The sequence below is a fragment of the Alligator mississippiensis genome, chromosome 1 (genome assembly GCF_030867095.1).
Source record: "Alligator mississippiensis isolate rAllMis1 chromosome 1, rAllMis1, whole genome shotgun sequence".
Taxonomy (NCBI): Eukaryota; Metazoa; Chordata; order Crocodylia; family Alligatoridae; genus Alligator; species Alligator mississippiensis.
The window spans coordinates 75,873,049-75,895,995 of NC_081824.1; the positions used below are offsets into that span (position 1 = coordinate 75,873,049).

The 22,947-nt window shown below is 41.1% G+C and overlaps 1 protein-coding gene across 1 annotated transcript; it reads left to right on the forward strand.

Moving 5' to 3' along the window:
* The first annotated feature begins 1,262 nt into the window (after nt 1-1,262).
* On the forward strand, nt 1,263-12,944 carry SPACA1 (sperm acrosome associated 1). Its single transcript, XM_006262867.3, has 7 exons — nt 1,263-1,426; nt 4,817-4,879; nt 8,139-8,240; nt 8,640-8,746; nt 9,283-9,418; nt 12,223-12,343; nt 12,634-12,944. The coding sequence occupies exons 1-7, from the start codon at nt 1,288-1,290 to the stop codon at nt 12,899-12,901; spliced, it is 936 nt and encodes a 311-aa protein (XP_006262929.1). The 5' UTR covers nt 1,263-1,287; the 3' UTR covers nt 12,902-12,944.
* Nucleotides 12,945-22,947: the final 10,003 nt, after the last annotated feature.

Here is a 22,947-nt window from a genome sequence, read left to right on the forward strand (position 1 = left end):
TCTACCCCAGGTCATTATTCCTCACATTGCTGGTGGCATGGCTGGCACAGGGATCCTGGCAGCAGCGGTGGCAGCAATGAGTTTTACTGCAGTGCTCCACTCTCACGCACCAGGTCCTGTCTGCTGGGCCTCAGAGGAGGCTTCTGCCTACGCCGGTCCAGCCAGGCTGCAGTCCCATGCCCGCTGTGGGTGCACAAGTCTGGGGGGCACATGCCCCCCACCACATAGCGTGTGCTCCCCCTACCCCATGATGCATTGTCTAAGCCCCCCACCATGGACTTACCTGTGGGGAGCTGTGGGAGCTGCTCTCCACGCTGCCTGGCTGCCCCGTACATGTGCATGCGCACACACACATAGCACCCACTGCCTGATCATCTTCCTCCTGCTCCCCCCAGTCCCAAGCAGCCCCCTGCAGGCTGGAACACTACCAGCCTGAACGGGGAAACCTGCCGTTTCCCATGTTTTTCTCCTTTAAAAGAGAAAGTCTGTTTTTTCCATGTTGTTCTGCGGCAAATGGAAAAATCCAGATCCCTGTAACATATGGTGAAGCACGTTGGCCGCAGGGGGACCCCCTCCCCCCCATCGCTGACTGGTGCCTGGGGCCCCCCTAAGGTGACACCAGTCGCCCATGAGATCAGTGGTTCTCAACCTTTTCTGTGCCAGGACCCATTTGTAAACATGGGTGGCCCATCCCAACCCCGTGCCCCTCACTCCCGATACTCTGCCTCCCACCCCAGGGCAGGGGATGGGTGTGTGGGGCAATGGGGGAGTGTTTGGGGCAACAGGGGGCTCACAGGCTGGAACACGGCCTGCCCGCAAGTGAAAAGCCATGGTTTGCCACAGGTTTTTCTCCTTTAAAGGAGAATACATGTTTAAACTTTTAAAGTTTGTTCATATCTTCCTGAGATCCACTTTTGGGTTGTGACCCACGGGTTGAGCGAGGCTGGACTAGATCCCTTCCCCCCCGAGATTTGGTGTAGGGAAAAGGAACATGGACGGATGGAGGTGGGGGGGGAGAAAGGCAGAAGACAGAGGGGTGCGGCAACCCCTCCGGACGAGGGGAGACCAGAAGTGGCAGATGAAGGAGGCCGCTGTGTGGTGACACGGGGCAGGGCCGGGGGCACGGGAGGGTGCCCCCAGTGCAAGCGCCGTGGCCGGGCCCTGGGCGCCCGACTGGCGCTGAGGTGGCGGCGCCCCGAACGCTCGGTCGGGCCCTTTGTGACGTCACAGGGGCGGCGCGGGGCAGCGCGGGGCTGCGGAGCAGGCGGCGGGCGCGGGTGGCGGAGGATGGCGCTGCGGGGCGCGGCCCTGGTGGGGGCGCTGCTCCTGAGCCTGCTGGCCAGCGAGCCCGCGGGCGCCAAAAACGACAGCGGCTCTGCCCTGGACGCCGCCGTGGTGGAGCCCATCGTGACGCTCCTCGAGCCTGGTGAGGGGCAGCCCGCTCCCGGCCTGGCCCCCGGTGCAATGGGGTGACCCCGCGCCGCACGTGCAGGCAGTGGGCAGGTGCACGGGGAGCAGCGAAGAGGAGCCTGTGCAGCCTCCCCACGTGGGCCCGGCGGGGGCGAGGGAACTGGCAGCCCCTCGGATCCGCGCGTGAGAAGCTTGCGGGCTCAGCCCGGATGCAGGTGGTGTCCAGCGAGAGGCACGAGGCACCTCCCGCCTGGCGCGGGGCTTCCCGTGGCTTCCCTCCCCCTGTGGACAGGATCCCCTGGCCCCAGGCAGGGCGGGCTCAGTGCCTCCCCGCTGCCCGTAACTCCGGGCCCGCTCCTGTGAGCTCTGCCACCCCACGAGACTCGCCCCTCCAGGCAGCACTCAGGCAGAGCCCAGGATTGAAACCCCAGCTGGTTTCCTCTCCCTTCCCAGCCTTGACTTTGAACAACCTTGGCTGAAACTCTTCAGTAAGCCCATCAAGGGGTTTTTGTTGTTGTTGTTGTTAAAAAGTGTTTATCCAAATAAACCAAACCTCTTGCATTTGGGGATGCGACCGGTCACGCACGGAGTGAATAGCGGAGCAGATTTCTCTTCTGCCCGGTTCTTTTCACAAGGATGCCAAAGGGGGAGAAGAATCTGAGCTGCTTTTACATTGCTGAAGCTAATTGCCAGCCAATGACAGGAATGTAAATGCAGTTTTTTTAGCACATTCTGATCTCCGTGTGGGATTTACATATATAACTCCTATTAATGCTAATAGAAGTTACAGGCATCAATTTCTTTGCATAGGGGTGACACTGGGCCTTTTTATCCTCATCTGATGCAAACCAAAGCAGGCATTTTACATAATTATAGGGATCAATAGTTTCTTTTGCTTTTACTTTTTTTTTGCTTAAAGTTTTGGCTTTGTTTAGAAAATTTAGTGAAGAAATGCAAGTAAACAAAGATGCAAGGCTGCATCAGAACCCGGCTATATCCAGTAGGATGTTCTTCAGAGCTTGTCGCTGGTTCTGATCCTGTTGCCCTTCTTTTAATAGACTTGGGTAGAGATCAGGATGAGGTTATGGCCAGTGATTTCTGCTAATTAAAACTCAGGAAGTTTTCCATGTTGAAATACGTTTAAAGGTTGAGTTGGAATGTTAGCATTTAGAAAATAAAATAACCTTTTCAATTCAGGGCTATTTTTCCTCATGATTAAATCAGCATTGTCCATCTGTGACAAAAAAAGTCCTACTGGTAATATGTTTTACAGTGATGCTACTGAATCATACAAAGCATGTTGAGAAGATAGTGTGGCTTCCTCTATATGTAGAAAATACTTGCTTTCTTTGCTTAGTAAAGTTGTCCTCCTTTTGTTAGGAATTTCTTAAGATAATGCATTCCTGGTTGCTTTCAAACCAAGTAATAGTGACCAAAATGTTTTTTCCCCCATTTGTGTCTCTGAGATTGCAGCCTCTCCTCTCAGACATGACCACATCTTGCCACATTAGACTCATTGTGTCATCTCAAGATTTGACTGCTGTAATTCATATTTTCCAAAGTAGATTCCTAGGGGAAGATCCTTAGCTGATTTACATTGTTATAGCACCATTATTTTGACAATTTACACCAGTGGAAGATCTGCCCTACCAGTGATTACGTTTATTCTGACTGCACAAGCAAGCATAAACCATGTTACAATAAAGTTTGAACACAGTCACTTGTAAACATGGTTATATTTTAATTGCAGACAGGACTTCTGACATCTCTGTCTTTCTGTTATGTTATGAGAAGTTGAGAGCAGCCAAAGCTGTTGAGTGAATAGCTCTCACTGATTTAATAGAAGATGGGTGAACTGGAAGCAGAGTGTCCGAAGTTAGGGGACATCTATAAAAGAATCAGTTTCTTTCTAAGGTTCATCAGAGCCAGAACCAGACTTCATTTTCTTGCAAGAGTATTTTGTTTCCATAGGACTTTGCATGAGGGGCCAGTGACAGAATCTATAATTCTTCTTTTTCTTGTTAAAATAGGTTGGAGTCTTTCATTAGCATTGAACTAAATTTGGAAATTATTCTTTAAGTATTGTTGTTCATATGCTAAAAGGTCATTCTGATTAACACAGCTCAGGTATTGAAATAAATGACAAAGCCATACTGACATTGAGGGATAGCACAGGAGCATAATTTTGACAGTTCATGAATAATGTTGGGAAAAGTAGTTATCAGATTTTGGTATCAATTTATTACTATGGACTATGCAAAGTGCCTCTGTAGTATCAAACCTTTAGTGTAGAGCAATGGAGGCAGTTGCATATTTCTGTATGCTGTTTGCTAATGGAATGGATCCACTCATTTTTTTGCACCAGAGAAATGCAAATGAATGTAAGGCATGAAGAAATATAAATGTTATGTAAAGTTTTAGTAGCTTATGAGAAGTGAAGAATGGATTTGTGTTACTGTATTTACATAAAACTTTGTAAATATAAGCCTCAAATATCAATAATTTAGAAACAAAGAAAATACATGTGTACTGGTGGATATTTGTTAGCAGAAAAATGTATGCTGAGTAGGGTAAACTGCCAATACAGACTTGTAAAAACATCTGTAATAAACTTTCTTTGTCTCTGAGCATTTTAGAAGATTAAAAAGACTTATTGTCTATTCAGTTAATTCTTTGAAAAAGCACTGCATTAAGTTATTTACTTCCTCTACTAAACAGTAACTTTCTTTTAACATCCTTATAAGCATTCCACTTGCATGCTAATACTAATAAAATATATTATCCAGATTTGAATCCCAGATGGAGATGTGAACCTTTTGCTCCTATATATTCTGTGAAACCCGTTCCCTGACCTCAGAAGTACCAGAAAAATGGAAGACGCCCAATCACAGTGATTAAACCACAATACCTAATTAAAATACAGTACCTGGTTGACTCATCACTTGTGCTAGCTGTCTAAACCTGACCTTGAAATGTGATGGAAAAAAAATTATGTGGGAAGGCATACATTCGCCAGAAAAAGCTAGGAAATGAGTTGACTGAATATTGTTTAGAGAGAATTTTGCTTAACTCTTTTAAGGGAAGACCTATAGTTTGCGTGAGGCTTATGTACTTTTTGCTTCTCAGTGATAGGTCACGTTAACTTATAATTATCTATGTTTTCACTTGAAAATCAGATTAGAATGTAAATATTATTTGTACTCACTTTTCTGATATGTTTGGAAATACTTAATTCTTCTGTTTTATTCGGTGAGAGAAAAAAACTTGGACAAAATGTTTTTTTCCAGGTTTCAGCTAAAAATTACTAAGGCAGATTTTAAGAATTAATTTTCTGTTAATTAGGTATTTCCACCCCTGTGAAGAGGTTTCATTGTATTAGAAATATAACTTCAGACTTTATGTTCAGGTTTGAATACCACCACTCCAGTGCCCAAGCAAGTAGAGTTTGGACCATGCACAGTTACATGTGGTAAGTAGCAAAGCAGATGAATAAAACATATTGTAATTTGTTTTTTTTGAAAAAAAGTGCTAACTGTAGCAAATTAGCAGTTGTAATTTGCTTGCCCTCCTTCACCTCTCATTGATTTCAATTTCCAATAACTATAATTAACAAAAACAATCAAGCTGATTGTCATTAGAAGTTTAGGTCAGATCTGTTGTTTTATTAATTTCACAGCCTGCAAGCTCCTATTTTAAACCAGTTCCCTACGTTTATTGGCACATGAGCTGCCTTCACCAAAGTAACAATTTTCTCTATTTGTGAACATCTGTGAGATGTTCAGAAGATGAAAGATCTTCTGATGCATCTCACAGATGTCTTCCCACATACACTATTGCCAAAAAATTGCTTGTCTGCAGTACTCTATTCTGTATTCTACATTTATTCAATTTATAAATTGCGCAATGGAGAGAAGAGGTATCATCCTGGTGTGGGTAGATAGGAAGAAAGTGTTGAGTACAAAAGAAGACATCTCTGGGGTTAGTGCAACGATAGGCATTGGAATGAAGTGGTAATTGCACTGCTTAGAAAGCACACATATAGCAAAAGATTCGCATATTCTATCATTTGTTATGAATAGAAGCTGTCTCATAGTATTGTAGGGCTAAGAAAGAAAGGGAAAAATAAGTTAATGAGTCTCCCCCCAGTCTGATATAATTTCCTACAGTGCATTTTGTAACATTTTTCCTGACTAGTTTTCATTGTATGGAATAAAGGGGCTTTCACTACATCTATTGTAACACCCTTGTCCATCTGGATGTCAGGAGGATTTTCTTGATACCCCACTTAATAGTTCTATTTCTCTGTTTTGACTTTTAAACCCCGATCATATACCTCCCAAAATAACATCACTTTCTTTCATACTCACAACCTTGAGATATGCAAAATTTGTTATAGCTCATCTCTCTAGCAGATCTCACAAGGTCCCTCTTTGTGACGGATTTAACTCAAGTCCAGAAGTGGCTTATGCTCCCTCCAAATTTGATGTCCCTTCACATTTATTGCTTAAAATTGTTTACGTATATATGAAATAATCACAACTTAGAGGTTGTGAGGCAGGTTACTTACATTGAAAGAATGAACCCTTCATGAGTTTGAGTTTTGAAAATGTTTTATGTCCCTCATTTTTGGCCTTTTTGATTCATGACATGCCATGGTCAGGCCTTGGTGGGTTGAGAATTATGATCTCAGTCCCCTCAGAAGAACTATTAAAAAACTATGCACATTTAATTCTCACATTAATGCTTCCAGCCTTCAGTCATTTTTATTGCTGTTTGTACTTCCTCCAGTTCCTTATTATCTTCCTGGTAATGTTGTGGCTAGAATTCAGTATTTCCAGATGTGAGCTTACTGTAGCTTTGTAGACCCTCTAAGGCCTTATTTTCACATAACAGAGAAGCTATTTCATGTGTTTAGGTAGGCAGTTACATGTGCAGGCATTAAAGCACATTAACACTGTGTGTGGACTGACTTGGGCCTCAAGTTAGTCTAGTCCACACACACAGCGTTAATGAGCTTTAATGCATCTATACATGCATTAATGTGCTTTAACTATTCACACCTAAATTTGATACCTGCAAATGCAGGTATTAAATTTAGGCACGAATAACTTAAATTCACCATTTTTAATGTGCGTTAAGGGTGCACACATGTAGACACACATCCTTAATACGCATTAACTTAAGCTAATGTGCATTAAAGTGTCATGCATAGATGCATCCAGTATTGCAGTAGATTAATGTCTGTAGAATTGGCAGCTGCTAAAGGGAGAGAGAAAGGAAAAGATTATTTGGAAGAAAAACTAGCCAAAGTGAAGTCAGGAGTTTCTAGAGAGTGCAGATCTCAAGATGAAGTCCTTTGAGTTAGTTCATATTTGATAGAGTTCCCCAGTTGTAATAGGTACTTAAAACAGGTCAAGCTATTTCCTGTTAAATGCTACTGCAGTACCTCAGTTTTTTAAACCAGCCTTTTTGATGTTCATAGTTTTTCAGCCTTCTCTTTCTTGGCTCAAAAAAATGAAAGAAAAAAGAACTCCAGAGTAAGAGAAATGTATTTAATAAAAGTGTCACTTCATTGCCATTTTCCCCTCTGTCTTTGCATCTTCAAAATGAGGCATTATCAGCAGTGGATAACGATCCCTAGTTTATGACAGTTCCAGTGAGTGTTGCTGTCATCCTCTTGTCACTTGAGGAACCATTTCATAATCTATATATGTCATCTGTAAAATAGTCTAACATCCATCCGTTGGTATCATATACATGTGTCACAGCAATTTATTTTTCACGAGTGGGATTAATTCAGTATTCAAATCAGTTTCCCATTTATCATTACACTCCAGGAGGCTCTTACTTCTTTTCTTCCTGTGTCCCTGAAATTTAGTGAACAAATACTTCCAGAATAATGGCAGCTTCTTTAGTGTTTATTATTCCCTCCCTACCACCCTGTCACAGTCTTCGTTATGTCAGCGAACTGCGTGTGCATTTTTTGCCAAGAAAATACTACGCTTGTTCTGTGTGTTTCTAATTGTTCAGTGAGGTGGTTCTTATTAAAATGATGATATTTGAAACAACATCTATTATATTCAGTTGAATTACATATAGAAATTTCCCTTAACTTTCAAGATTTATGGTATTCTGCCTTCCGCTCTTTGATATAACCCTCCATATCTCAAGGGGCGAGGAGTCAACATGTTTTTCACCCGTTCTCGCAAGATACCCTATGTTAATGGCTATCAGCCTGTTGAGGATGTCTGGATAGGATCCATTTAAAAGTTTCTCAATGTTTCTCATCCAGCCAGCACAAGTTATTGTAAAGTGATTCAAGGCACTCAGTCTTCTCTTAATCCTGTGAGGTATTTATCCCCTTCAGGTCTGATTGACTTCTATGAGAGTTAAGAGTGGCCAGAACATCACAGGGCTAAGAGCAGATCGTACATGCTACCCATATAGTGTTTTCTGCACCGGTTGACATGAGAACTGAGAGGCCTATGCAGTTTGAAATGTTTAAACTTTATTGTTTTTTAGCAGTATGTTACATTCAGTTTCACTTTGAAGGGTTTGGGTGAGAAGGCAAAAGTAAGTGTTGCCAGACAAATCTGAGGTATAGTCTTAGCAGGTGCTCTGAAAAGGAGCCTTTTGTACAGCATAGGAAATACATTGACATCCGGGTTTGAAAGCAAGGAAAGAATGGAAAACTAAGTTATACTTTTTAATTTTTTTCCCCCCAAAAGGGATTGGCATTCGAGAAACTTTATTAACCAATGGTTGCCCTGGGAGTGAAACAAAATGTATTGTTCGTGTAGAAGAATGCAGAGGACCAACAGATTGTGGATGTAAGTAGATCCCTGTGATACCAGGATTTAGAGCGAATGTGTTTATTCAAGGCAGACAGCCTTATTCTTTGTGAGTGTGGTGGAAGTGGAATGAAATGATTGCATTCCACTCTCCAATTACCCTATTAAGCAATCTAGTAACATTTCAAATCTCATTTCTGTACTGATGTGTGTTTGATTTCAAGTCCTTGTAAAGTACCATTTTTCTGCTCCTCTTTCAATGTTGTAGATATGTGTGAAGTTATAAATATTTGACCAAACTGAGGATATTTTAAATTATTCTAATTGGAAGGATAATTTCAAAATAACATTTATTGCTGGATAAATTATGAACTTTACGGGATGCACAGAGCTGATATAGCCAGTTAATGATCTGTCTATTATAACTTTCCACTTCAGGGGGTAAACCCATTTCTGAAAGCCTGGTTAGCGTGAAGATACCTTGTATTTTTGTACCTCCTGAAAATCGATTTACTTATGTTTGGAAAATGTTAATTCCAGACCAGGTGAGTAACTGACCTATAGTTTAATGTATTTAGTGTATTTATTCAATGCTTCATTCATCTCATACAAACTCCTGGTTCAAGTATTTTCTTTCTATCTTTTCTTCACAAATGGGATCTTGCAGTGTCTATTTGAGAGACTAATATTCCAAAACTAGTGTGTGTCCCCTCCATATGCTCCCCTCCGGTGCTTTTTGTAGAACACTAGTTTTCCTTTGCTGTTTAAGGTATCAATAATTTCTGTAAAGTAACTTAGAAAGAACCAGTTTTATTCTTTCTTTGAGTATAAATCTTGGTTTCCAAACCTACAGGTTGTGAATGGGTGTCAGTGGGTCACAAACACTCTTTCCTTCCCATTTGCTGAATAGTATGTACTGAACAGAGATGGAAGGGGACTTCAGGGAGAGATGTCCTGGCTGGCGAAACATGCTGAAAAAGTCTCTGAAGTAGAATAAGCACATTTCCGTACAACATTGATACACAGTGCTATATATGTCTATAGTATTTTTTATCTATCTTTTTTTTTAAAATATATATAGCAAGCACTTATTCTCCCGAATGATTCGGCTATTCTGGAGGTACACAGAGATACCCAACCAGTTGCTTTCCAGTGTGACACAAAAGAAAATGATGACCTAATTGCCTCTGTAAAATATACAGTATATACCACAGCAGGTAAGTCCATAGCAGTTCTTAAATAGTTAACATTTTACCATAGCACAAGCAGTATTAATTCTTCCTGAGATTATTAGCATTGTACATGAGCAACTGGTCCTGTAGTGATAAGTGCCATACAAATACCTGTCAATAACAAAGAGATATAAAAGAAAATGATGTTACAAAAAATGTGAGGTTCTTACAGAAGCAATAAGTAAATCCTTAAATTTGAAAACATGTAAGCTAGGATAAAGAGTTTCCTCCCTTACCTACTATTTGGTCACTATTGCTTGGTCAGCTGGAATAGGTCACAGGATTTCTCCTCTCACTGCTAGTAAAAGTCAGGAAAGGCAACCAGTTATGTGGAAGTAGCAATACTCTAGTTGTTGGCACCTTCTCTGTCTTCTCTGCCGCAATTAGACTCTTGCAAGATTGCAGAGAAGCAGCAGGAAGGTAACCTCTTGGATGTTACCAATTTTTGCTGCCAAGTTGAATTTTACTGTTCATGAAAGATTTAGAAAAGCTTGAAAATTAAAAGAGCATTTCATTAATGGAACATCTAAAACAGTTTTCTTCCCTCTTTTGGTGCAAGCCATTATTTGCTCACACTATCAGGTGTGGCAGCAGTTGGTCTACTTTCCCAAACCTTGAAAGGCCACCTGGAAACTCCAGACTTCCTAAGGAGCATATAAGAGGAGGGACATTACCCAGTTGGTCTTCCCCTTCCTGAAAAAAATGTGGATTCAGATGGACATGAAACCATGAAGAACTTTAAGAAAATTTCCAGCCTCATGTGCTCTCCCTTACAGTGCTTCTTGGATAAATCAGTCTTGCCTGACAAGACTTTTCATTCACCTCAGTAAAACAGACTGAGATACTTCCTGTACCTACCATTGGCTACCACTCATTTTTTTGCACCAGAGAAATCCAAATGAATGTAAGGCATGAAGAAATATAAATGTACAGTTTTAGTAGCTTATGAGAAGTGAAGAATGGACTTGTGTTACTGTATTTACATACCACTTTGTAAATATAAGCCTCAAATATCAGTAATTTAGAAATGAAGAAGATAAATATGGGTTGAAATAATTCTTTCACCCAGTATTCAAACTCTTGAATTGCTTTTGTTGGAAGGGAGGCTTCTTTTGAGAAATCCATATCAGCAAAGCACTTTAAACAGCCATGACTTATTTTCCTTTCTCCTTGCTTTCAGAAGAGTTCTAGACTGACTGGTTCTGTTCATCTTTCATGGTACCTGGCAGATAGAAAACCATCGTTTATTATTCCCTCAGTAAACAGCAGTGTGGTCATTGAAAAAAAAGCATGTCTCCTCACAATCCACTCACATTTATTTGGCTATAAATATGCTGTTACTCATCATATACTGCTAGTTCCTACTATAGACAACTGTAATGGGTTGGTTAGTCTGCACATAATCTAATTTTTACGGAAGTTCCCAAATGATCATCCAAAAATTTATTTGTACCTGTTTGTGGCTATACTGACACATGATCAACTGACTTAGACATTCTTGGCCAGTTCCTTGGGTGCTTTGTCCTAATTATGCTATAGAGTGGCACAAGGGGGGAAAGAGCTGCTGAATCTTCCTAAAAAGGGAATCCCAGGTTTAGAACTGATGTTGCTACCTGCCTGTTACAGCTATGCAAATAAGGAACTAGGATGTAGTATGGCTGAATCTGGTGATGTTCCTTCCATCTCCAGCTATTTTTATTGGTAGCTTCAGCTAGGGCTAGGTACAGACATTCAAAAAGCCCAAGGTAGAATCGATCTAAGTTATGCATTTTTTTGTAAGTGGCATAGTTTAAATCAGTAGCGAACAGAACATGTTTGCTCTTTGATTGGGGGGAGCAAATCTTAGATTGGGTGTTGCCATTTTTAAGCCAGTCTATGTGTGCTGAACTTCTGTTCTATTACGGGTATAAGCCGGTTTCTGGTCACTTATACTGGTAAAAACGTAATGTCTGTACCTAGCTGATGTGTTCATAGTTTCATTGTACTCTTATGTCCGTATTAGTAACTTAACAAATTGTGCTGTTTTTAATTCCCTTCATTTTCTGATAACCTTTCGCATGTTGATGTGTGTGGAACTATGCACAGTATGCCCTGTATGATCTTACTAGGGCTGCATAGAAATGGACTACCTAACGTATGATTTCTGTGTCAGGTGATGGTCCTTTTTACAGCTCAGGATTGCTTTACCTAATTTCCTGCCACCATATTGTATTGCATTGCAACTTCTAATTTACTATCCTTTACAGCCACTCAGTGTTTTTAGTGACTATGGCTGCTTGCATATGTGAAGAAAAAAATGGCACTTTACTTAAAACTTGGCATGCTCCCACACCAAGCCTACCACACGCTCCGAAGAGGCATTTTGTTAGTTGGACCCAGCTCGCCCAATGTCTATATGGATCAGGTGCTTTCAATTAGCTTTAGAGAAAAGCTCCAAAAAAAGCATCACTGAAGCATCTGATCTATACAGATGCTGCGGAGCTGGGTCCAACTAACGCGCCGCGCTTCTGGTAAACCATGGGGGTTTTTCCCCCCAAGTCTGTCAGAGCCCTCATTTTCCAATTGCTTTGAATCTTCTGCAGTCATTTACACCTATGCATAGTAGGTGTAAAATATTACTATTCTGATTTAGATTTGCTTTTCATAGTACTAAGGGTTTGTACAAAGTGTTAGGAAGAATCAAGTTCTGTTTTTCAAAATGATTTTCCTTCCATTTAACATCTTACCTAGATGTTTGAGCCAGAATGATCATGGTCTTTCTTTCTTCCTTTTTTTCCTTCCTTTTTAAGAATTGGAAACAAGAAGATCAAAGAGACCAGGAGCTGATGTAGTTCTGGTGTTTGTTCTGATCACGGGAGTTATTGTTTGTGTTGGTGTGATCTTCGCATTAATTTTCATAATTCTTCACTGGTAGGTGGACAGCATATAAATGTACTTTTAATGTTATTTGATCAGGGAATGATACTATTTAGTGTAAAATTGATGCTCAGATGAGCTAATTCAATTTTTTGACACTAGAATATTTATATTGCTAGTGGACGGTAGATTCAACAGCTTCTCTAGCTAGAATAGCCTTGACAGAAATACTTTCCAAAGGAATCCTTTAGATTTCTCCTGGAAAGGGACAGGAAATTCTGTGTAAGAGAATATGAATATCTAGTTGAACTTGCATGTATGTTCAATTGTTGCTTCCATTTTAGGGAATCTGTAAAAGCCTTCTGGAAATCAAAAATTGCAAGGAGCTCCAAAGAAGAGCCATCAGGTTCTAAAGGGTCACTGAGAGCCATTGAGGAAGAAAGAGGATCAGCATTGGTATTAGGATCAGGATCAGCATTAGCATCAGGATCAATGTCAGCTGCAGCACCAGCACTGACTCCAACACCAGAAGCATCACAGCATTCACACGTAGAAAATAACATGCAAGAACAAAGGTCTTTTCATGAGTGGAACAATGAAGAAGAGAATTAGAAAGAAAAATAAGACAAAAAATGTTTGAAAAGAGATTAAAAGATGTTTAGAATACCTTCAGTATCCATTTTAAGAAGTGCTTTTTGCATATCATACACACTGGCTGTAAAGGACTGACTTCTAAAAATGGTGGGGTTGAACTACTTCAGATAGGTTTTAATTGTTTTCTGAGATTACTAGTTCTTTTAATAATCTGATCATCTCTTGTCCTGAAAACCAGAAGCAACATTTTCCAAAGGAGCTTGGAAATGGCATATTTAGCATTTTCACATTTTAAATATCAAATGGTCTGAATCAGGGTGTCAAAGAAATGACCCATGGGTCTTCTCTTGAATTCTGGCATACAAAGACCCATTGGAGGCACAAGTTGGTGGTGGAAGGGCAAGTGGCAGTAGTGCTAACCTCTGTGGCTCATGACCTGTACTATTTATTGCTGCAAGCACTCACACCACTACCAGAAATAGGTCTAGATCTGGCCTGTGAGGAGCCCTGTGGTCTGGATCTGGCCTGGGGAGGATAAGAGGGTTTGACATTACTGCACTAGACCCATGGGAGCCAACCTTGTTGGCACTCATGCTACAGATTATGCTCTATGCCTGCCCTGAGTACCACATGTATGCTCTTTCCCTGCCTGATTCGTTGCTCCCTACCGTATCTGCCACTGTACTGCCTGTCCCTTCCCTGATCTACTATGTGCCACACACAAAGGCTACCCATACTAGTGGCATATGTGTTGCAGAGTGGCTATGCCTACTCTAGATGAAGATCATCCTCTGTAAAGTATTCACATGTGATTAATAACCAGCCCAAAGGCTTGTATATAATCACTGTGGCCCAGATTCTTCTTGACCGTAAGTGTGTGTGTGTAATGGTTATGGTCAGGCAGGTGCCCCTTTAATATATTTCACCTAAAAGAAAAATAAAATATTTTTGGCAGTTAATAGTTAATAAACTAGACACTTAACTGGGACTTAGGTAGAAATTAGGGGTGTTTACACATGTGTTCTGAAAAGCAGGGTGGGGGGGGAGTTGCTTTAATTAGAGTGGCTCTGAGAGACACTCTAATTAAAGCACCTGGACCATCACATGTATCAGTGTCCCCATGCTGAAAAATGGTGGTGGGGGTGCTTTAACTAAAGCTCATTAAGCAAGCTTTAGTTAAAGCACCCTCACCACCATTTTTCAGCATGAGGGCACTGATACATGTGATGCTGGAGTCTGCTAGAGCATGGTAATTACCATGCTCTAGCAGATTCGATTAATCGAATGTGTTCTGATGCACTGTAATTAGTGCATTGGAGCAGCCTCAATGCACGCATATAGGTGCCCTAGGTACCTGAGTTGCAAAAGAGAATCCACAATATCCCTGCTTCAGCAACCACAACATTCATTATGTCCCTAATTCATTTGCAGCTATTTTTTGGACTAAAGATGCTTTACTGCCTGTGGTTAGGCTTCCATGCATACACAGAAATGCCTCAGATTGAATAGTTTGGTGCCTCCCTTCTACCAAACCTCTGCTATGATTCAGGTATGGGGAGGAACAGTGTCTTAATTGTCTGCCTAAGACCCCAGAGAGCCTCCCATTTATCAAGTGTGCCTAGACCATGCCTAATACATAGATACAGCATTGAATTCAGATACAGAATTGAAATGCAACAGCCATTGTCATCTTCACAAATTGGACGGGAGGGGTTTCCCTTTTGTCTAAATTCCTAGTGGTTAGAGTACTCAGGGGGAATTAGGAGAGCTGACTTTAAGCCCATGTCAACTTGAGGGGTTTCAAATCCATTTCCCCAAGGGTTCTGTAACCCTCAAGCTATATAATAGCTGTATTGGGGAAACCACTGCCCCTTCTGTTGGAACTGAGCTACTATGTAGCCAAAAATGGAAGTGCCCCAGTCCTTGAGAGAGAATAAGCAAAAGGGAACTGACTGTAGCCTACTAGTTAGGGAGCTTAGATGGGAGTGGGCAGTCATAGAATCCCAGGGCAGGAAGGGACAGCAGTTTATCTATTCCAACCTCCTGCTCAGCACAGGATCACACCTGTCTAAATCAGTGGTGCCTAACCTGGCTTTACAGGCTGCACAAGTGATACAAAGCTTGGTTTGGGGACCAGGCACCAAGTAGGTTCAGCCCACGGACCAACCTGTAAGCTAGATCTGGCTGCAGTGGCCTGACCCCACACACTGTCCCAGCCCTGCATGCTGGATCCAGCTGTGCACTGGCCTGACCCTGCATACTGGATCTAGCTGTGGGGTGACCCTGAGTACTGATCTGACTGCGCATTGGCACAAGCTAGCCTGTGGGGCTCCCCATGGTCGAGACATTTGGCAGCAGGGGAGCAGCAATTAATACAACCAAATTTCTGGACCTGTAGCCCCACAGGTCAGATGACATAGTTCCATGGGCAGGGTCTGGCCTGTGGGCTGGAGATTGAACACTGCTGGCCTAACTATCTCAGATAAATTGTTGCCTAACCTCCACTTAAAAACTTCCAGTGAGGGTCCACAGTTCCTCTAAGTAATCTGTTCCTGCGTCCATTCTCATAGTTCAACCTAAATTTGCCTAGTTGCAATTCTGGCTCATTAGTTCTCTGGGTCCACATTAATTCTGTGGAGCCAGAGAACAGCTGATAGCCATCCCCTTTATAACAGTTCTTTTTGTATTAAAAAATTGTTACCAAATCTCCCCCTCAGTGGGCGCATTTATAAATGTGTGGCTAAAGCAAGTAGTAAATGACTGTGCAGAAACAACTGCGCAGTAGCAACAAGCGCAGTAGCAACAAGCTATTGTGCAGTACTGTGCAGTAGCAACAAGCTATTGTGCAGTAGCTTGTTGCTACTGTGCAGCAGCAGCAGCAGCAAGGTTCATGCCTCTTGTCGCTATGGCGACATAGTATCAAGCTACATTGACGTAGCTCGTCACTATGGTGGTATAGTGTCTTGTGTAGACACTCAGTCTTCTCTTTTCCAAACTAAATAATTTCAGTTCTTCTAACTTTTCTTATAGATCATGTTTTCTAAGCCTCTGATCATTTCTGTAGCTTTACTCTGGACTTTTTCCAATTTGTCTTTTTCTTTCAAGAAGTGTGGTGCCCAAAACTGGATACAGTACTAAATAGAATGGAAAAATCACTCTACGTGACTTGCATATGATTCCTCTTACTATAGCCCAGTATAGTATTAACTTTTTGAAACAATACAGAATCATAGAATCATGTAAAACTATGGAGGTCACTAGTCCAACCCCCTGCCTGAGACAGGGTCATGCTTATCCAAATTATCCTATGCAAACCCTTGTCTAACCTATTACTAAAACTACACAATCAACCCTGTTGTACAACTACGAGACATAGCATCCTGACCACAGGTAAAGTGGGGGGGGCAACAGTAGTCATTGTTCTGTGGTTACAAGGTTTGTTAGAATACACTCGAGAGATCCAAAGAAGAGGGCCACACCATTCACTACAGAGGAAGGCAAAAATCCCCACTGTCTATACCAACCTGACCATGCAATAAAATTGCTTCCTGACCCCAAATGTAGCATTTGATCTGTGCCTGAGCAGACAGACAAGTCTCTCTAGCTTAGACACTCTGGGTTTTAGTCCCAACACCATTAGCACATCCCAGGCAAAATCCCCAGTCTTGGCTGCAGCCAACACCCAATGTTTCTGAAGAATGAGGAAATAAAACCCTAAACCCTGATACCTTTAGCAACATGGGAGAAAAAAGTTCCTTCCTGGTCCTGTGTGGCAACCAGTGAAGCCCAGAAGTATTTTGCTCAGCAACCTGGAGACAGCAAGCATAACTCCACACATCACACCCTCTTAATGGACAGCTAGAACTCTCCTTTCTGTGACCCCCTCCATAATATTATCCCGGCATTTTTAACCGCCTTCCTAATTAAGTCAGTTAGGGAGACTTGTTGGCTAATTCAGGTTCCAGTCTACTTTAATCCTTAGTCCTTTTCTGCAGCCTAACAGTCATTCCCATTTTTTTGGCATACCAAAGTCTAAGTTGGAAGTACCTAAGAGGTCAGTCAGAATTTTTGTACATTTGATTTATTATTCTAAGTGTAGTGCTTTTTCTTTAAATTATTCAATTTTATTCTATATTTCAGACTATTTTACCTATTTATCAAGATCATTTTGAATCTTAATTCTTTCCTCCAAAGCATATTCAACCTCACTCAGTTTGGTGTCATCCTCAGATTTACTAAATGTCCATTCAGGCTATCTTCCAAGTCATAAATTGAACATTACTGGATACAGGATACACCCATAGGGAACTCTTAGTGCAATCCAATTATTTATGTACCCACCTTATAGAAGTTTAATCTAGATCATATTTTCTTACTTTACTTGAGAGAGTATCATGGGAGGCTATGTCACAAGACTTGCTAAAGTTGAGGTATATCACAATCTCTGCTCACCCTGCATCCATAAAGCACATCAACGGGCATATCTACACGTGCAAATAAACATGACTAAATTGAATATGCATTAAGCGAATGCACATTAAGCGATTTTTGGAGGCTGTATACATCTGCAGAGACTTGGGACTAAAGTTAGTGCACTAAAGTTACTGCCAAGTCCCTGCAGCCCTGCCATGTGCCCCTAGCGGATGAGCAGGCCCAGCATTAAAGTTAGTGCCAAGTCGTGTCTACATGTGCGTTAATGCGCTTTAACTAATCATGCCTAAATTTGATACCTGCATTTGCAGGTATCAAATTTAAGCACTATAGGCATTTTTACACATGCAAGAGCTGCAGTGCTGGGCACTTTGAAAAGCACCTGGTGCTGCAACACTTGCAGTTATATAATAGGCGAAATGTGCATCAGCAGTGAGAAAATGGCAGCAGCGCGTTTTTGAACTAAAACGTCTTGGAGGTGCTTTAGTTCAAAAGTGCAATGCTGCCATTTTCTGTATGCTGATGTGCATTTTGCCACTTATACTACTGCATGCAGCGCAGCACAATTTGCCTCAGCCCATGTGCGAAGCAGACTTCATTAATTGAGTCTGCTCCAAAGCAGTGGATCTCCAGAGCATTGCGGGAAGAAAAGTATGCGTACACATGCCCAATTAGCCTAAATTCACCATTTTTAATGCACATTAACATGTCTCATGTAGACACGCCCAACTTGTCATAGAAGGCAATCAGTTAAGCAAATCTATATTGGCTGTTCCTTATCCCTTGTTATCCTCTGGATACTTGAAAATAGATTCTTTGATAATATACTCCTGCATCTTTTCATAGTATTGACCAGTCTATAATTCCCTATATCTTCCATTACCCCTTTTAAAGGTGGGTGTTATACTTACACTTTTCCACTCTTCTGGCATCTCACCTGACCTCTGTAGAAATTTCAAAGAGAATAACCAGTAGTTCTACAATTAGTTTAGCCAATTTATTTAGTTATCTTGGATGAATCTCATCCATTCCTGTTGATTTGAAAACATTTAGGTTGGCTAAGTAATCTCTTACCTGTTCTTCCCGTATTACAGACTGATGATCTCTCCTCTTGTTGCTGCTAACTGTGCTCATCATCTGATTGTTGACCTCTCTTGGAAAATGGAAGAAAAAAATGCATGAAACACTTCATTGTCCATTATAAGCTTCACCTTGCCATTCAGTAAAGGACATACACTTTCAGGATTCTTCCCTTCCCTATGGTTCCTGAGTTCTTGGCTGTACCGCAGCTCAGCTTCAACAAGAGGGGCAGGTGTTGTCCCCATCCAGAAGGAAGTAAGATTATGAGGGTTAGAGCACTTTCTTATTGAAAGTGAGAGGTGTGGGTTGGAATCCCCCTGGCTGAGGAGGACAGAACTGAGCTCTCCCCCTTCCTGGGTAAGTGTTTTAGGAACTAAGATAATTTCACAAGAGCAAGATAGTGGCTCCACCACCTCTTTTTCCCTGTGAAAGGAGTAAGCTATTGTCAATTAGGTTCTTACCTCTGGAAGAAGTAGTCCATACTGGATTTCCAGTGGGTGGAGGTACCTACACCTGGCTTCAAGATGGTATATATTTGCAGTGCTGCGGTATATTGTTTCACCTGAAATTTTTGCATCTGTATATGTAAGCAGACTTGAAAAAAAAAGTTATGGGGCCTGAGTTGCCATACTTTGAACACAGACATTGAAGTCCTTTTTGGTCAGAATTCAAAGTAGCTATCACCCTATGCAAGGGGATGGATAGGTCAACTGGTAGAAGGAGTATAAAAGGCAGCTGGCAGGCTCTATAGCTGTGATGGAATAACAGCCCTTCTGGTACTGTATACTGTTGCGATTTTTTTTTGTAAAAGCTCATTTTAAACACTCATGAATAGAGAGAATTGCTTCTCAATAAACATAGAGTATACTGTGAAACATTTATTCAACGAAAATAATAGACTACATTGAGTAGCTTATCCTCTCAGTGAAGCCCTATTAGTTCTCTTGAGTCCAGATATCATTGCAGATGTTTAAACTGCACCTTCTGTTATTTCCTATAAAATCATTATCATATTTTTCATAAATTGTTTTGTTTGCCTATTTTCAGTGAAAAGATCATTTAAGTTATTGCAAATAAAACACCACATTTAAATAATGATATACACTTAGGAAACACATCCATTGGAAGAAAAATTTAAAAAGAGCATATTATTGGTAGTACTGACACTGGGTATTTCTTTTGATAAATGAACCTGAAAGTCTTTTAAAACTAAAAGAAAAATATGCCTAGGAGGGAAGAGCTATTTACAAAACTGCATTAAACATTGTAGGTGAAATCATGTCCCCATGGAGTCAAGAGGAACATTTGTATAGGTCCAGAATTTCATCCATGGCACTCAACCAAAACCAATTACTTTTCTTTACTTGGGGACAGTTCCCAATGAAATTACACACTGAATCCTATCACCAGGTTAATAGATTGAACTCTTACTTAGAGCAGGCACTTGATGAAGATATAGTTCTATTATAAGATCTGCTTCAGTTATAACCAACTTTTCAGAGATTTGGCATTCCAAAATAATCATACGTTGGGCTATATTGTGAACCTTGAATTTATAAAGTCTGTTGCCAAGTTCAGCAGAATGTATAAAATGCACAAGAATGTACAGACCATGGAATTCGAAAGCTGCAAAACAAGTCTGCATGAATTAAATGTGCAGCTAAATAAATGCAGATCAAGGAATTTACACTTTGTGCTGGTGAAAAATTATATATTATGACCCATGATTATCCCCAGATTTTATTGTTCTCTCTTCGTTTCTGTTCCTTAAAGTCTCCCACAAAAACTTCCTTCCACATTACAAGCAAAACTCCAGCACTGAATATGGAAGAGCATCTATCTGTTCCATTGTCAGGGCTGTAAATAAATTCCTATTGCAGCATTAATGTTGGCAGATCACAAGCACTGAAAAGTCATGACATTCCAAAAGTTAAGTTTGCTCTGGCACATTGTATTTGTTAATCTTTTCTTTGTTAAATGCAATACTTAATGGCTACATCTACATGTGTACTTAAATGTAGAGTAGACTAATTAGCTGTGGAGTAAAGCATCACCGTCTACATGTGCAACACTATTAGGCCACAGTAAACTAGTTAACACCACTGTAAGATAGTACTGTTGGGGACAGTACTATCTTAAGGCAGGGTAATTAACTAAGATTAGACATACATGTAGAAGCTGACCATGGGTGCAAATTGTGCCTGGTCAGCCCAGCCAGCAGGGGGGCTAGACTCCTGCCTGCCACTTAGCCACACGACTCTGCACTTTCAGCACCCTTGTGCCCCAGCCAGCCCCTCTGCCACCATCTGGAGCCTGGGGCTGACCCCCCATGCCCACTGCCAGCAGTGCAAGGGTGGCCCTGTTGTAAACTGCTCCACCCTGGCTCAAATTGCTGCTGTCCTGGGTGTGTATGTAGATGATGTGCCTGGGAGTAGTTTACTTCAGCTTAAACTGCTCCGGAGTTTATTGCTTTGAACTGATTTCACAAGTAGACGCAACCAATGTGTTTTTCTTTGATTAAATACCTTGTAATATACCAGAGGTGCAATATAGGGATAGTCATAGCAATCTTAAATGACTTTTGATCTTGCAATTTGATCATTGCATTAATTTCTTGCCTTTGATCTCATAATCAGAACATACATTAATTATTTTGGAGAGCATCTCTGGCAGATAAACTCAGTGCCAGAAACATCTTACCTTTCCCCACCCCCACCCTTTTTTTAAGGAGAAAAGTGTGTCAAAATCTGATCAAGCTCTTAGTTTTAAGTAAAAACAAATATGGTATATTAAAGATAAATTAACATGTCTTACAATATCTGCAATTAATAAGAGATGTAAATGGATAGCAATGAGGCTTTTTTCATTGTTATGTTCTGGCAGGTGGATAAATGATGACTGCAAAACCAAAGTTTCTCTTTTTTTCTGGGATATAAATACAATATTTAAATTCCTTCCTCTTCACTATTTGCAGTGGAAACTTTGATGTTGACTTCATGATTCACTCAAGCCAGAAAAGTATTCAGGATGTGTCTAAGTCCTATTAAAATCAATGTGATTTAAGCTGTGAGGGATGAGACACTATGCTGCATTTCTAAGAGATGAAATGTAAAATGCAGCACAGGGGGTGGAGCTAGGATAGATTTAAACTACCTTTATGCCTTCCTGATTCTCGGCTGCTTGGGAGGACTGGAGCAGCCTGAAGCACAATTCACAGTCAGATTCAAATTGATCTTCTAGGCATCTACTCTCAGATGTCACAATGCCTAAAATTTAGGTGCTTGCCCATATGTTCATCACCTGAGGATATAGACCAGCCCAAAAGAGGGGACATACCTAACTGTGAGAAGCATGTAGTTAGTTATACAGCAGAGCACCTTCCTCTTCCTCCATGAATATTGCCATTCTTACCCAATAGCTTAGTGGTAAGAACTGGAAGTGGGAGTCCTGGATTTTAGGTCCTTCTCACTCTGAGGGGACTCAACATCTCCCACTATCCACCTTAGCCACCAGGTGATGTCCTAGATTAGGCCCAGGACACCCTCCACCTCTCCTGTTGAAACAGCCCAACAGAAGAGACAAGAGTGCAAGATTCATGAGATCAAGAAACCGCTCAAGAGGAGTTGTGGTTCTGTAGCTCAGAGAAGAGGGTGCTGCCTTGGGAAGGGGGGAGTCCTGGGTTCCTATCCCTGTTGCCAGAACTTTTTAGGCATTTTACGTTAGAGACTTGGAAGTTCAAAGAAGCAGCAATAGCTCTGGAAGCAGGGTTAGGAACTGAAAACCTCCTCCCAGAAGATTCACTCCAAGCCCCAAAAGATGCTGCTGAGGCTGCTCCTGAGTTGTCCCAGCAGCCACCCTCAAACGCACTGGAGAATGAGATCTCCAGAGTGGCCATTGGTGTGACCTCACCAGTGCATTTCCAAGTCTGGAGCATGCAAGTGGCAGCATGTGGGCTGGGCATATTTCAGGACCTTCCCATTAGGGCATGCTGTTGCCATAGCATAGTCATGTCCTTAAAGCATCTTCCCATTGTTCTGGTCCCTTTGTCCAGGACGAAGGGGCTACAGTGAAGGTGAAAATCTCACCCATGCTTAAATTAAGCTTGTAGTTCACTCCTGAACAAAGATATATTTAAACACATATTTTAGTTATTTACTGAATCAGAGCCAAATTGATTGTGTCCTCCTTCTTACTCACATTTACCTTGCAGTGTCTAGATTTCATTCATAAGCTTCATATATTTATTTTATTCTAACAGTATTTAAAACCTTATTCTATTGCTTTTTCTTTCTTTTTTAAAAGAAGAACCTTTTGGAATTCAAAGCTTGTCTGTATGTGATGCACCATCTGTCTCAGGAAATTTCAGATACATTTAGATAGTTGTTTAGGTATGATATATGTGCAATTTCATTTATATATGATCTAATAGTATATATGATGGAAACCAGCTCTTCCTTGACAGCTTTACTGGTCTTTTTAGAAAATGAAATTTTGATGTTCAGTTGCAAGGATTTTCATTATTTTTATTACTTCATTTAGTCAAACACACTTAA

Bases quoted from the DNA above. Each gene is read 5' to 3' on its own strand.
- SPACA1 (XM_006262867.3), top strand. From the start codon at position 1,288: ATGGCGCTGCGGGGCGCGGCCCTGGTGGGGGCGCTGCTCCTGAGCCTG. The intron at 8,241-8,639 runs GTAAGTAGATCC...TTTCCACTTCAG, and splicing joins AGGACCAACAGATTGTGGAT to GGGGTAAACCCATTTCTGAA. The intron at 8,747-9,282 runs GTGAGTAACTGA...AAATATATATAG, and splicing joins AAATGTTAATTCCAGACCAG to CAAGCACTTATTCTCCCGAA.